This window comes from Rhinoderma darwinii, chromosome 8 (genome assembly GCF_050947455.1).
Source record: "Rhinoderma darwinii isolate aRhiDar2 chromosome 8, aRhiDar2.hap1, whole genome shotgun sequence".
Taxonomy (NCBI): Eukaryota; Metazoa; Chordata; class Amphibia; order Anura; family Rhinodermatidae; genus Rhinoderma; species Rhinoderma darwinii.
In genome coordinates, this window is record NC_134694.1 from 5378763 (window position 1) to 5395108 (window position 16346).

At 46.3% G+C, this 16346-nt stretch overlaps 1 protein-coding gene across 3 annotated transcripts in view; it reads right to left on the minus strand.

Annotated features, from left to right (window-relative positions):
* Positions 1–16346, minus strand: part of NPDC1 (neural proliferation, differentiation and control 1) — a 53919-nt gene that overhangs the window by 28578 nt on the left and 8995 nt on the right. The window contains exon 2 of one of the 3 annotated variants that reach the window (XM_075834757.1): positions 5920–5964. The exons of the other annotated variants lie outside the window; for them this stretch is intronic. Within the exon in view, the coding sequence (XP_075690872.1) occupies positions 5920–5964 (45 nt within the window). The remainder of the gene's footprint in view (positions 1–5919; positions 5965–16346) is intronic. 3 annotated transcript variants of the gene reach the window in all.

Consider the following 16346-nt stretch of genomic DNA (forward strand, 5'->3'; position numbering starts at 1 on the left):
AGACATTACTATAGAACATCAGCTACTCAATGTATAGAGGCTGCAGGACAGCCAGGGACTCGCCAGGGACTCCTCATGGAGTCATACAGGTGTTGCGGCAGTGTTTGCACAGGGCGGTCCAGTAGTTTGGCCTTTGTTTAGCTGACGTGGCTGCAGGTCGCTGTTCCTCGACGTGTAAAATTAAGACGGCTGCTTTTACTCAGCGAGGACAGAGTTTAACGCCTTAAAGCGAAAATGTGCCAAAAAAACCCCCGTTTCCTTGTCGGCCGTTTTACATCAACTTGCCGCTCCATAAACAGAGCACTGGCTTCCAAAAACAGCAAAAAACCCTGCGCGGATCCTGGTTAAGGGCTCGTTGCAGAAGAGAACCGATACACTGCGACGAGCCCGGCACCTGTGTGAGCAGCACGTTGTCAGGATGGGCGTCACCAACAGCAAGCAGAGATCTTGAAAATCATTAGACATTTTTACAAAGTACATTAGAAAGTTGCAGAACTTTTCATTATACAGTAAAAACCCGCTCAGAGAGGAGGGTCCACGATGACCCCCATCAGTATGAAATTGTGCAGCACCAGCCCCTGATCAGCTGCGTTTTCCTGGTGTGATGTCTGGGTGAACGCTGGTCTACAGGCGCTGCAGGATCCTGTCACATGGATCCGCTTCCTGCTCCTCACATATATCCCTGCCGCACATGTATCACAGGGACCTCATCACCCGGCTGTGCCCTGAGAGGCTGGGGCGTAACGACAGAGGACTGTTTTGTGCTATATGGAACTGAAAACAGTAAATGACCAATAATCCGGCATCCCCAGAACTGGTTAATTCCAAACTATCAGACGTTTGGTCGTAATATTCTATATATTATTACAGAGTATGTACTACAATGGATCCCCATCTGTTCTAGCATTGCACCGATGATGTCATCAGTGGCCACAAGGTGAAATGGGTGGAGCCGACGTGGACGTGCCGCTGCTTTAACGTCAACACAGCAGTGTCGGCGTTAAAGGGGGGTAATCCCATGTCGGACGTTTACAGGTATATCCGCAGGAAAGGTCTGGATTCTGATATACTACAAACGCTTGAGATGGGGATTAACCCTTTAAATCGACATGGGAACTGGGGAGCAAAGAACCGACTCAACTACTGGACCATCAGGTAAATTCCTGCTAATCTGGCATGGGGCTGCATGCTGGATTAGCAGAATTTCTAGACCATAAAATGCTGAATTATAGGAATTTGACAGCGCTCAGGTATCGAGCTTGCACCATTTCTGTCTAGAAGTCCCAGTCTCGGTCTGACATTATACCTGGGTGTGAGCCTGTGAAATGCAGGGTGTAGTCCTCACATATAGAGAGAGGGCGAGGTGAGCGACGCCGTCCAGGCAGGGAACACCTTCCAGCTGACGACAGGGACGAAATGTCTGATGTGAACAGTGGAGGGCGGCCAGAGAGACGAACGTCTGCGCCCAGAACACCACATCTGTATGGAATTTCAAAAGATTTTCTCCTATAGTACGTTCTCTCTGGACATCCCCTATCCATATATATGGGGGGGGGGGGTATGGGGGATGTCTAGGGTTACCTCTCGTGGTCCCTCGTAAGGTGAACCTCTTCCGCTGCGGGTGGTGATCCGTCACACATATGAATGTCAAGTCCCTACGAGACACAGTAGGGATCATGGGGTCAGGACTTGTTCGGCACTCTCATTCTATTAAATAATGCTACAGTCAGTCTCTACCCAGCTTGAAATGGCAGATAACAGGGAACAATAGATTGCATTCAAATGGCCTGCAGGCGTAGTGTCCCATTATGACCCCTCCTGATGATCGTGGAGGTATGTCATGGTGCAGGTCCTCGTGCTCCACTTATCCTGGGTGTAAACTACAAGTTCTGTTGAGAAATCCCGGATCCACTTGAATAAAATGCAGACACAGAAAACAGCACTTGAGGTGGCGGTAAGTGGCAGGCTCTTCTAAATCAGATGGCACACGGCAGAGAGAGAGCTGCCATTGTTACACATAAGTCAGCAGTGCGGGAGCATTTACATCCACAGAAATCCCACATTGGGATCTTGTGTTCTAACAAAACTTCTGCAAGAACAAAACCGCTGCCGACCGTCATCAACCTGCAAATGACGGGCTCTGTACAGGATCATCCCCGCACCCCACCAAAACCGCCACAATCCAGAGCGGAGTAAAGGACGCTATACTTACCAAGAGAGAAATTGTCTACCACTTCGTCCCAGCCACCATACTAACCAAGGGATCCATTATTGAGTTCCATGATCCAGTCCCGGGTCCCAGCCACCATATTTGCCATGAGATCCATTATCAAGATTGATCCATGAGGCAGCACTGTGTCTAAGCAACCATGCCTCCCCGGAGATCCATTATCAAATTCTGGGATCCAGTGCTGTCGTAGCCACCATACTATCGAGATCTGTCATCCGGCGCTGGGTCCAGAACACCATACTTACCAAGAGATCCATTATCAAGTTTTAGGATCCAGTGCGGTCTTAGCCACCATACTTACAAAGAGATCCATTATCAAGATCTGTGATCCAGTCAGTTACAAGTCGTAGCCAGCATATTTAACAGATGATCTATTTTCGTGATCTAGCTCTGAATCCTAGCCACGATACTTCCCAATAGATCCATTATCGAGATCTGTGATCCAGTGAAGAGTCTTAGCCACCATACTTCCCAAGAGATCCATTATCAAGTTCTGGGATCCAGCACGGTCTTAGTCACCATACTTACAAAGAGATCCTTTCTCAAGATCCGTGATCCAGCTCTGAGTACTAGCCACCATACATCCCAAGAGATCCCATGATCCAGCGCTGGGTCCTGTCCACCATACGTCACAAGAGCTCCATTATCGAGATCCACGAACCCGCACTGGATCCAGGCCACCGTAGTTCAAAAAGAGATCCATTATCAAGATCTGTGATCCAGCACCGAGTCCAGGCCACTAAATGACTGTATAGTCTGAAAGACAAACTAATAATACTGGACGTTCATGGCTGGGGACAGCCGGCAAAAAATGGTCCGAATCGTCCATTTTGGTTGTCAAAAATCTCTAGAGCGTGGCCGACTATAGACCCGACTATAGACACGTCCCCGCTCTATAGGATCAGTCCTGCGGCTGCGTAGACCAATTAGAAGTATTAGGTGGAGAAAATGTCTGCAAAGAACGGAGGAAACACAGGATTCATCCTACAAACCCCCGCAGGAGCCTGGATCGTTATATCAGCGAAAGCGCTGACCGGCTGCAGATACTCTGTCACTGTCTGGGGACAATTAGGCTCCGAAATACCAGAGCCTGGACTGAGGCCATCAACTGCAATAACCAGGGAACACCCCCCCCCCCTCCGGCCGAGGCGATCCTGGGACCGCAAACGAGACCTTCCCATACACAAATAACCAACGCTGGATGATGGGATCACATGTGGGGGACGGACGGTCAATGGGGAAAACCGGACCAACAAACGCCCTGCGTGATTACGGTTGGTGCAGGTTCCTATAGTGATATTTGGCGGAGGACGGAACAACAACAACACATTGTGAGAATCTTCTGGGAATTAGTAAGGGGGGGGATGGCGAATTTTTAAGGGCGCCTTTAGGGTATGTTCATACACGGAAGATTTGTTGCAGACATTTTTGTAACTGTTCCATTCAAGGGGTTATGCAAAATTCCATGAACCTGCTGCAGAAATAACCCCATTCAAACGTATGGAATGGAGTTTCAATAGCAGGAATTGCTGCAGCAAACCTGCCGCGTGTGAACATACCCCTAAGGATTCATTCAGACGAGCGTGGAACTAGTCCGTGTGACGGCCGTTGAAACAACAGTCGTCACACGGACTCATGTATTTCAATGGGGCCGTTCACACCGCCATTGTTTCAACGCAGCGTGTGAAGGGCAGCCTTAGGCTCAATGCACCCGACGAGTATTACGTGCGGATCTGCCGCGTGTAGCAAATCTGCAGCAGAATACAGCACCAGCAAAGTACAGGAGATTTTAAGAAGTCTCATCTACACGCTGCGGTTTTTTTTCTGCACGTAAATTGACCTGCGGTGCGTATTTTTAAATCTGCAGCATTTAAATTGACCTTGCGTTTCCGATTGTATCGGTCTCGTTTTAAAGGAAAACGCACCAAAACCCGCAGCATGAAAACGCACCGATTTACGCATCAAAATGTAAAAAGCGCACAAAAAAAACGTGCGATTAGGTGCAGTTTTAACTGCAAATTTCCTGCGGTTTTGAGGCGTATTTTTCGTAACTAAAAATGCAGCGTGTGCATGAAGCCTAATGTCTCGGTCCGCACTGTGACAGGCTCTGACGGAAAACGAGATTAACAGACTTACTACTAAGAACTCTGGGAAAACTGGGCGACAGTCAATATGGCCGCCATGGGTTGTCTTTTTCAGGTTCCTGATTGGTAAATATTCCTGGTTATGAAGCGATGCATTCCCTAATCCATATCAATTTAATACTAGGTGGTTATATGAACGTTCAGGGGCCCAGGAAAGTTGGGTTCCATTCCCTGGGTGGATGGACAGCTGCATGACTGCATGGGCAGATAGGCAGGTCCTAAGTGTGGGAAAGGTGGGCGACCCCTGCTGTATGGTGGTGCCATATTAGTTGCCACCCAGCTTTCCCAGAATCAGATAGAACAGTTGAATGCAGTATTACAGTAGAAAACATTTATGACCGATCCACAGGTCTGACCTCAGGTCGGCGGGAGTTTTATCGTATTATGTAATCATTCAGGTTGGTCGCATGGACCGGACATTCAGCGCTAAACACGATTATAGGTAAAGAGACAAGTCAAACAGCAAAAGAAGGAGACGACGTGGACAAATATAGCTCCGAAATCACTCGTCACAAACGTCTTCAACCCTCCGGGCACAAAGTATCGTTCTACATATAATAAGTCTGGCAGTGCACGAAAAACCTCTGCAGCTTGTGAGGGGTCACAGCAATAATGTCCAGAGAAGAAGGGTCCTGACAACAGAGACCCCCAAGTACAGCGTCACAGTGTGTCACCAGCACAAAGCCCCTCAATACAGACACTGCAAACATTATATACCCAGGGACAGTGCGCACATGTATCTAATCCTATAAAGTGTGATACTGTCTGCTGAGCTGCTGTATCTAATCCTATGACATGTGATACTGTCTGCTGAGCTGTGTATCTAATCCTATCATGTGTGATCCTGTCTGCTGAGTGGTGTATCTAAGCCAATCATGTGTGATACTGTCTGCTGGGCTGTGTATCTAATCCTATCATGTGTGATACTGTCTGCTGAGCTGCTGTATCTAATCCGATCATGTGTGATACTGTCTGCGGAGCCGTGTATCTAATCCTCTGTGTGATACTGTCTGATGAGCTGTGTATCTAATCCTCTCATGTGATACTGTCTGATGAGCTGTGTATCTAATCCTCTCATGTGTGATACTGTCTGATGAGCTGTGTATCTAATCCTCTCATGTGTGATACTGTCTGCTGAGCTGTGTATCTAATGCTCTCATGTGTGATACTGTCTGATGAGCTGTGTATCTAATCCTAGCATGTGTCATGAGATATTTAGATCCAGCAGCTCAGTAGACAGAATGTGTGATCCTGTCTGCTGTGCTGTGTATCTAATCCTCTCATGTGTGATCCTGTCTGCTGAGCTGTGTATCTAAGCCGATCATGCATAACACAGTGTCAGAGAGTCCCACAGTACTACACTCCCCATCATGTGAGGACAGTGAATGTAATCGCACATACTGAACAGAACATGACGCTGCTGTAGGATCACTCTCGGGCTCTATAAGCGGATTATCAGTAATGCCCGGTTACACGTGGCACGTCGTACACAGCGCTATCTGCTCCATGACCTTGCTTCGCCTCAGCCACCGGCTTTACACTCACTGGTTTCTAAGTGTTTTGTGGTTTCTGGGGCCAGAAGGACACGAGCTGGAAGATAAAAAGGTAGAAAAAGAAAAGAAAAAAATAAATATTCTTATCAAATATATTTGTACACGGAATTCGGAAGCTTCTGGAAGACAAATCTGCCTGTTCACGGCATAACCAACATTTTCCATTGAGACAGCTGAGGGACAGTCATGAAAATCCGCAGCAAAACCGCAAGGAATTCAGAGGACAAAAACGCACCGTGGCGTTTTCATGCTGCGTGTTGCGATGCGATTTTCCTCTGCACGAGGCAGATAGAATTTGCAATCAGATACGCAAGATAAATTGACCTGCTGCAGATTTTAAAATCCACATCGCAGGTCACTTTACATGCGGGAAAATCCTGCAGCGTGGACACGAGATTTCCTGGAATCTCATCGACTATGCCGATACTGTATTACGCTGCTGGTTTTCTGCATGTAATACTCATCGCGTGTATTAACCCGAAGAGAACTAATGGCGGCCATATTGGTTATCACCCAGCTTTCCCAGATGTTTATCACCCAGCTTTCTACGACTTCTGCTCATCTCTTCAGGTGGCCAAACACTACAGAACGTTCAGCCGGCATCTACTCCTCCCGACACCCCCAAATACACGCACAATTGGCTCGGCTGAGCGTACAGGGGAATAAGCCCCTGCCAGACACCTCCGACAGCGACTTATCTCCCAATTGAACAACAGCTCCGTCCCCACATTATAAGTGGCCTATCTTGTACATGATGTGATCGGCGCTGTAATGTAGAGAACAGCAGTGTTTTTTATTTAGGAAAACGATCAGTGACCAATCAGCGTCATACACTTCTCCCCATTCATGTACTCAGCACATAGTGATCTTACTAGATCACTATGTGCAGCCACGTACTCACATATTAACGTTACTGAAGTGTCCTGACAGTGAATAGACATCACTACCAGCCAGGACGCGATGTCTATTCACAATCCTGACACTTCTGTAACGTTTGTGTGACATTTACAGCCCATCAAGCGTAATTTCGTTTTAAATGACAGTTTACAGCGTAATCTCGCGAGATTACGCTGGTCTTGCTGAATTTCATGCCCGCGTGGCATCCGTTTTTCACGTCAATGCGAGCACTTTCTTTCTCTCTCGATGCATTTCCTAGCAACTGATGCGTGAAACACGGACAGCACACTGATGTCGTCCGTGTGCTGTCCGTGTTTTTCACGCACCCATACGCTTTAATGGGCGACCATGCCCGCAGAAACGCACCAAGATAGAGCATGCAGTGAGTTTCATCTGTCCTATTCTTGTCAGTATTCACAGCAAGGACTTTCCCATAGAAGCCTATGGGAGCTTCCGTAAATACAGACTGCTACTGATGTGCATCCGTAAACCACTCGTATTTACGGAAGCGTTGCTATGCAACATGCCGATGACATCATTTGCAACCTCCCTCCTTTTTGTATGGATCCGTATATACGGATGCCTATTGATCCGTATTTACGGACAGCATTTCGGGATAGATGAAAATACTGTCGTGTGCATGTGGCCTTAACGCATACATCATGAAAGACCATCGAAAAGCCCATGACGTATACGTTAAATGTAGACCTGTCACATACAGGGGTACAAACCACTTATAGGTTATTATGTTAAAAAAAAAATGATACGGCACAGTATATTTTTTGCTGAATCCATACACTATTCTAGATCTATAAAAAAAAAAAAATGTATAGCAGCCTGGAGGCCAAAAGGACATTCTTTTGGCCTACGTCGGGTTAATGGCGCCCTATGGACACGCTGAGCAGGTTCAGCGGGAACTTTCCTGGCAAAAGCGCTAAACGTAGGGCAAAATCGTGATGTGCACAGAGCATGAGGTGTATGGGATATGACTAGTGGCCCCTCCTCCTCTGATCGGCCCCTCACTCATTATTATTTCCTAGTTCTCCAGAATGTACGTCGGCTTCCACCGTCCAGGATCCTCCTGATCGCCGCTTTGCTTTGGAAGATGAGCTTTTAATCAGATAATAAACCCTACAATTTGCGGGGAGTTTATCGTCTGCGCTCTGTTATTAGCGCATCACGCCGCCGCAGACATTGTTCCTGGAGAATAAGCAGCCGGCGGGACGGTAAATATTATATGTGATCCTGGGATTAGACGGAGACAAAGGGAACGCACAGGTGGAGAGCGGACTCTATACCCCCCCCCCTCACATCATTGTCTCCCGCTATAATGACTAGTTTATACAAGCGATCACTTATCACAATGGGTTACAAAGCGAATGGGAACAGATATGTACGGTGTACACAGCTCACATGTCATAGGGAAATTATATATATATAAAATATAAAAAGAGGGCTGATAACAGAGGACAATAGCTTGCAGTGTGTTAAATGGCACGCTAAAACAAAAAAATAGACATTAGATATCTCACTGCAAGTTATTGTCTTCTGCTGTCAGCCACATCATTAGAAACACATGGTTGCTTTCTGTGAAAAACAGCGCCACACCTGCTCACAGGTTGCTAGTGGTATTGCAACTCAGCTCCGTTCACTTCAATGGGGCTGAGCTACAATACCAGACACAACCCCTGGACATGTTATGTATACGATGGCGACACGAAGGCAAAAAACAAACCCAGTCCCCGCAACCAAAAGAGCTCGCGATCAACAGACTTCATCCCCCACTTTCCAATGGGACGGGCTGCCGCAGTACCAGTTCCGAGCACTAGATGGAGACTAATATCCTAGTGTTTATTTATGATGTTTATAAACTATTCTAAAGCAAAATAAATATACACATAAAAATAAACTAAAAACATTATAAAACCTTATTTCACAGCTTGTTGCCATAAACATCCGGCCTCAGCACAGGTTCTGCGTGCTGCGACATAAAAACCCATTAAAACCTTACAGAAATCCAGTCAGAGCTTTCTCATCACATCCAAGCGTCGCTGCCATGGGAGAGCAGCCGCACGTTGCCAGGGGGACCATCCAGCAAGAGGCGAATACACATTAATGGGACCCCCGCCACGCTCCCGACATCATGGCTCACATCTAATAATGGAAAGTAATAATCTGTAGGGATTTAAACACTGGGCATGTCTGAGCTCTATACAATGTAGTGAGGAATGGCCATGATCTCACCCAGGCATGGGATTACACCCTCCAGGCCACGCGTTGCCCTCTTCGGCTATGCCTTAGGCCTCATGCACACTTCCGTCGGCGGTTGTACGGCCGCCAATAATGGTTCCATGAAACACGGAGCGCTCGCGGACGGAGTCCGTTGTTTCATGGACCAAATCAATAAAAAGGCCTGTTTCGTCAAAAACTGGCAGGAGTAGGACCTGTCCTATTTTTGACGGAACGGCCGCACGGTTCCGTTAAAACAGAAGTGCGCGTGGCCCCATATAAATTAATGTGTCAGGGTGCCATCAAAAACGGATAGCACCTGGACGAAAAAACTGAAGTGGACACGAGGCCTTAGTTATATCTGTGTCTGGATGACAACCAATATGGCCGCTAGTCAAGTCGCCACGTGATATGCTGCTATACTGAATATGGAGAACTGCGCAGATTGTATAATGAAGCTCTGCAGATTTCTAATAAAACTTCAATTCCTCACCATTTTCAAGATTTATGCTTGCTGTCAGTGAATGTTTTTTTTTTACATTTAGAGGCCGACACAGGTGAACTCGTGTATCACGGCTTTGTCAGTAGATGTATAGAGAGATCCCCCCATTTCAAGGACCCGGTAGCCGGCCCGTCACAAGAACCTACATAAAACACTCCTTAGACCTTGAACCAAATTGATCTCAGCATTAAATGAACAATATAAAACCATAAAATGTAAGATTGACAAGCGGCAGACTCAGGTAATAGTCCATAATGCAGATATAATAGCCAGATAAGAGCCTAATGGACACAGCAATAAATTATACAGCATTGAAATATGGAGCGATACAATCATTTACTCTTAAAGGGCCACGACCCTGGTGTAAATGTCTATGGAGGATCTTAGTGCGGGAGATAATGTGACAAAGTTATGATCACGGGGGGCAGGGAGTGTTACCCCCCCCCTCCTGTCACTCATCTCCTTGAGGAACACTACAATCAGAATCTATCCAGCCAGAAATGGCTGATAACAGAGAGCAACAGATTGTATACGCCTGTCCTACAATCATCCTCCAACCTGCCAGAAATGGCCGATAACAGAGAGCAACAGATTGTATATGCCTGTCCCACAATCATCCTCCACCCAGCCAGAAATGGCTGATAACAGAGAGCAACAGATTGTATATGCCTGTCCTACAATAAGCCTTTCCTCAGCCTCAAATGTCTGATAACAGGGAACAATAGATAACAAACGCCTGTCCTACAGGCATCCTCTCTTCAGCCTGAAATGGCTGATAACAGGGAACAACCGTGCTGCAAATGGGTGAGAATATTGCGATATGGTCCGTTTAAATGCGTTCTGTGTACAGCGGTTTCCTTAGATACGGCAATTCTGCTCGGGGGAGAAGTGACCGGTGACCCTACAGGAATGTCAGAAATGTCACATATCGAACCCTCGTGTGTAAAAGTAACGCGTCCTTGGAGATTTTATGTAAACAACAGAAACAGCAGCGCAGTAATAATAATAAAAGAGACACAAGGGGACGGACAGGTTGGACTGGTTAGGAGGAATCCCTACAGGGAGAGGCCGGCACCAGGTGGGGAGGCCTTTCCCTTACTACTGCCCCGGTCCATCTATAAGGCGTGTACCGGCCCGTGAACGGATGAGAAACGCGTCAAATATTGCAACCAAAATAAAACGCAACTCAGACTCACCCAGAGTACAAGAATACAAGAAAATTCCTTTAATCCGTACCAATGGGACCTGTTCAGTGCCGGATTATGAGATATTCTGGATTATCAACCGGTCATAAACTCTGAGAAACGCTGTGTTTAGGAAACCTGTAGGGTGAAAGCATCTAGACCCCGCCGCTCTGTCCGCGGCCGTCACCCTTGGATACCAGACATCAACATGGTTATACGTGTCCAGAAACCGCGTGAAGCAACAGCAGCAGATCTAGACGGGAGTAAATACGAAGCTAGAAATGTCGGCGCAGTCACGTGGCGTATCTGGCGTTTAGGCAGCAGCTATTATTAACCCCTTACCGCACCAGGACGCACCGGTACGTCCTGTATTGAAGTGCTTTAAGGCACCGAAGGACAGGGTGACAGAACTGTGCCGTCAACTGTTTATGACAGTTGATCGGCACAGTAAGATGGCAGGGGACCAATCACAGCGGTCCCCGGCCGGCAATTGCTGTGATTGGTCAGTCACAGCCGACTGACCAATCACAGCTCCCTGAGAAGGTGTATGTGATGGCGCTGGCTCAGAAGCTGAGCCAGAGCCATCACCACCGGGTATCACCTGTCCGACACCCCGCTGTAACGGCCAGGATCGGAGCTAGGCTCCGATCCGGCCGATTAACTCCTTAGATGCAGCGATCAAAGCAATCGCTGCATCAAAGTGTCTTCTAGCCTGTCGGCAACCATGATGGTTGCCACGGGCGCGGGTGTCAGCTGTTTGTCACAGCTGACATCGTGCTAGGCTCCGATCCGGCCGATTAGCCCCTTAGATCGCACCCTATGGTTGCTAATGGCAACCATCGGCACCCGCGGGTGTTCCGATAGTTGGTATGGCAACCGTAGACGAACAATCGCTTCCTAGTACGGAAGCCTATTAGGCCCCGCCGGGAGGCAAAGCCTAACAGGCTTGCTGTCAGAGAATAGCTGACAGCTCTAATACACTGCACTATGTAGGTAGTGCTGTGTATTAGAATAGCGATCAGGGCTTCATGTCTTCAAGTTCCCCAGTGGGACAAAAAAAAAAAAGTTAAAACAAGTTAATAAAAATGTTGTAAAAATAATAAATAAATAAGTTTCATGTTAAAAAATAACAGCCTTTTTTCCTATAAGAAGTCTTATATTATAGGGAAAAACATTAAAAAAAGTACACATATGTGGTATCACCGCGTCCGTAACGACTCGAAATATAAAAATATCACGCTATTTTACCCGCACGGTGAACACTGTATAAAAATTAAATAAAAAACTATTCCAGAATGGCTGTTTGTTAGTCACTACCCCAAAATTATACCATTAAAAACTGCAGCCCGTCCCGCAAAAAATAAGCCTTCCCATAGCATTTTTGACGGAAAAATAAAAAAGTTATGGCTCTCAGAATACGGCGACACCAAAAATAAAATTATATGAAACAAAAGAGATTTTATCGTGCAGACGCTGCAAAGCATAAGAAAAAACATATATATATGGTATCGCCGTAATCGTACCGACCCGCAGAATAACGTAAAATTGTCATTCATAGCGCATGGCGAACGCCGTAAAAAAACAAAAAAAAGAATAAAAAACATCAGAATTGCTGGTTTTTGGTCACCTTGCTTGCCAAAAAAAATCAAAAAAAAAAAAAAAAAATCGCATGTACCCCAAAATGGTACCAATGAAATCTACCGATTGCAACGCAACAAATAAGCCCTCACACGGCTCCGGTGAAGAAAAAATAAAGAAGTTCTGGCTCTCAGAATATGGCGACGCAAAATGTGCAGAGTGTCCAAAAGTGGGTAACATCTGGCACCATTTATCAGCGCGACACCGGCCACAGATCTATGAAATATTATTTATTTACCCCATTATTATACCCTCTTATTATGCCTTGATGTTCTCCGCACAGATTACATATCCCCCCACATTATAAACTGAAATACTGGCAATACCACAAACAAAAACTATCACTAAGCAAAATGGCGCTCCCGCCTTCTGAGCCCTGCAGCGTGCCCAAACAGCAGTTTATGTCCACATATATGGCATCCCCCAACCCCGGGAGAACCCGCATAACAGTTTGAGGTATTTGTCTTCAATGGCACGAACTGGGCACAACAGATTGTGCACTAAATTGGCATATACCTGTGGAAATTTGCAATTTTCACTTTGCACCATCCACTGAGCATTCATTTCGAATAGAAAAAAAAAACCTGTGTGGTCAAAATGCTCACTACACCCCTTAATAAAATGCCTTCAGGGGTGCAGTTTCCAAAATGGGGTCACTTTTGGAGAGTTTCCACTGTTTTGGCACCACAAGACCTCTTCAAACCTGACAAGGTGCCTAAAATATATTCTAATAAAATAGAGGCCCTAAAATCCACTGGGTGCTCCTTTGCTTCTGAGGCCGGTGTTTGTCCATTTCCACACTAGGGCCACATGTGGGATATTTCTATAAACTACAGAATCCGGGCAATAAATATTGAGTTGAGTTTCTCTGGTAAAACCTTCTGCGTTATAGAAAAAAACGGTATTATTTCCTGTGAAATGCCTAAAGGGTTAAGAAACTTTCTGAATGCTGTTTTGGATACTTTGAGGGGTGCAGTTTTTAAAATGGGGTGATTTATGGGGACTTTCTAATATATAAGGCCCTCAAAGCCGCTTCACAACTGAACTGGTCCCTGAAAAAATAGCCTTTTGAAATTTTCTTGAAAATGTGAGAAATTGCAGCTAAAGTTCTGAGCCTCGTAACGTCCTAGAAAAATAAAAGAATGATCAAAAAACGATGCAAACAAAGTAGACATGTGGGGGATGTTAACTAGTAACTATTGTGTGTGGTATTAGGATCTGTTTTAGAAGCAGATACATTAAAATTTAGAAAAAAGCAGAGAAAGTACAACGTGTCACGAGAAAACAATCTCAGAATCGCTTGGAAAGGTAAAACGCATTCCGGAGTTATTACCACATAAAGTAACAAGTCAGATTTGCAAAAATTGGCTGTGTCCACAAGGCCAAAACAGGCGCAGTCTTGAAGGGGTTAAACTGGATATCTCCAAAAGATCTGTTATCAAAAAGGCAAAGAACAGATATCCTAGTGCTGGATCCGGCCAACGTGGACGCCACCAGCCCTTATATCTGTATTTGGGAAAGCTGGGTGACAACCAATATGGCTGCCATTGTAGAAGGGTGGTGACTCAGCTTTTCTGAAACTTTGCAACCATTTATTTTTCTAGTTTTGCTTAAAAATCCCAATGGAAAAATCCCTGAAAAATCCCAATGGATTTCTGTATACAGCTCCTACACATACCTATGTGTCTCCATGGTTACAGACTACAATTAAACCCAGTGTAGTCTGACCCTGTCACCTATTATTCCTTTCCATCTGCCCCGATTCTTCATAACCTATCTTCAGTACTGAAGGAAATAACACATGACTGCAGGATCAGACTACACAGTTTTATTGTAGTCTGTAACCATGGAGACACAAAAGCCTGCAGAGGGGCCATGTACACAAAAAGGGTTTGTAATCTACAGTATTTGCAAAGTTGCTTCATTTTTTGGGTTTAGATGCATTGAAGCGATATAAAAAATTAGGTGGAAAAAGTGTACATCGCCTTTAAGCAGGGGAAATATCTCTGCATGATTTGCCTTTCCGGAGACTGGGAAAGCTGGGTGACAACCACAGTGGGTACTATATTGGCAGTCATATTGGTTGTCACCCTTCTTTCCTATAGCTAGAACTAAGAAATGATTTAGTAGAAGAGGACGATGCAAGGACTTGTATTTAGAGGGGAGTTTTTGATTTTTTTGGGTCTTGCTAGAAGATTTTCAGATCGATTTCTGTCCTTCCAATAACACGGGCGCTGCCAGCGTTTATAACATCATGCAAAGGAACAAGGGAAAATGCCAATTTACGCTGAGACAATGGACTGATGTTAGACAGGAAGGAACATGGAGACGGCGAGATTCCAGCGCTCATTTATAAAGCCGCAGAAAAGAAAAAGCCCTCAAACCTGACGGCCCGTGACTAACGGTTCAGCCGCAGCCCGTGAGAGAACAACATAACAATGCCGCCATGCCAGGCCGTGGGATAGATTCACGTACTGGGAGAAGATGAGCCCACACCGGGTACACCATGCCAGCGAACTACCCCCAAACTACCAGGGAGGGGCGCTGTACATAAGAGAACAAATCCTTCTTGGTGATAGGCCGAGAGAGATCACCGAACGTCATGCATGTTACTATATAGGTTTTTAGCACAGCGTTGGCATCATAAGGGTCATCTGGGTACCTCTCCTCGGGGCATAGTGGGGCCCTTCTACTGCCGATAGTCCCCCATTAGGTCCTGTTCACACTGAGTTTTTGCAGGCAGAAAAAAAAAAATTACAAAAAAAAATCGGCCTCAGAATTCCTTCAGGAATTTTGAGGCAGATTTTGACTTGCCTGCGCTTTTTGCCGGCAACCACTGAAGATAATGTAAGGACTGCTGGCAAAACACGCCACGAAAAACGCTCAGAAACGAGCGCCGCTGTTTTTTTTTCTGCTTCCCATTGATTTCAATAGATCTTTGGTGGAGCCGCGGCAATATAGGGCATGCCACCTTTTTTTCTCGCGAGCGGCTGAAAAAAATTTTGGACGGTTTCTCGCTTATTGCTACGTGGTTTCCGCATCGAAATCAGTGCCAAAAAACTCAGTGTGAACAGGGCAGGGCGTTATCTAGTCATTGTTAATCCTCATTTTCACTGTGGTGCACTCCTCCAGCGCCAAGACCTATGCTGGACAGAATGCGCCCATAGCGAATACAGGCGGTACCATGCATGGGCAGCCATATTATTAGCGGCACTGACTCGCAGTTGGGGTGCAGTCAGTTCCATACATCTGAATGGGGATGTTTTTGCAGCAGGTGCATGGATTTCTGCAACAAAATGGGCCGTGTGTGAACTTACTCTAATAATAATCCACTGCAGAACAAAACACAAGGAAGCTGCAGGGACGGGGGTGGGGAGCAGGAAAAAACAAACCTTTCCGGACACAGAAAATGAGCCGGGACTGGGGAAACCCAGAGTAACATGTCCGTGCCAGCTAAATAAACAGTCGGGACACGCGGTTATAATAACACGGTGAGAACAGGTTCTGCGCCCTCTGACTCATTTCCAAGCCAATTGCTCCAACTAACATGGCGGCAAGCCAACCGGCGGTCCCGGCCTGATCAGATCACAGGGGCAAAAGCTGCGGCCGGGACCCCTCCAGTCATCAGCCGCTATTGAGCGGAACATGGCACCCGCTGAAATCAATGGGACAGCCGTATAATGCACGGTCACCGGTCGCCCTGCAGACAAGAGCCACAGATTTGGCGCCCCCGTAGGAGACAGGAACTGACGCGAATGGCGACAATCTGCAGAGTATGTCGGCGATATATGCAATACAATAATAAAGGACGAATGGAAAGGGTTGGCGACGGTGCACAATTTCTGAGTCGCGTCTCCCCTTCAGTGTAATGAGACGCCCCCCATTGCGCCAAAGGGGGGCCTATCGATCGGCCAGGTTACCAGCGCAGCCTAAGCGATCGTCTACGCGGGCCAAGCGTTCACTGATGGC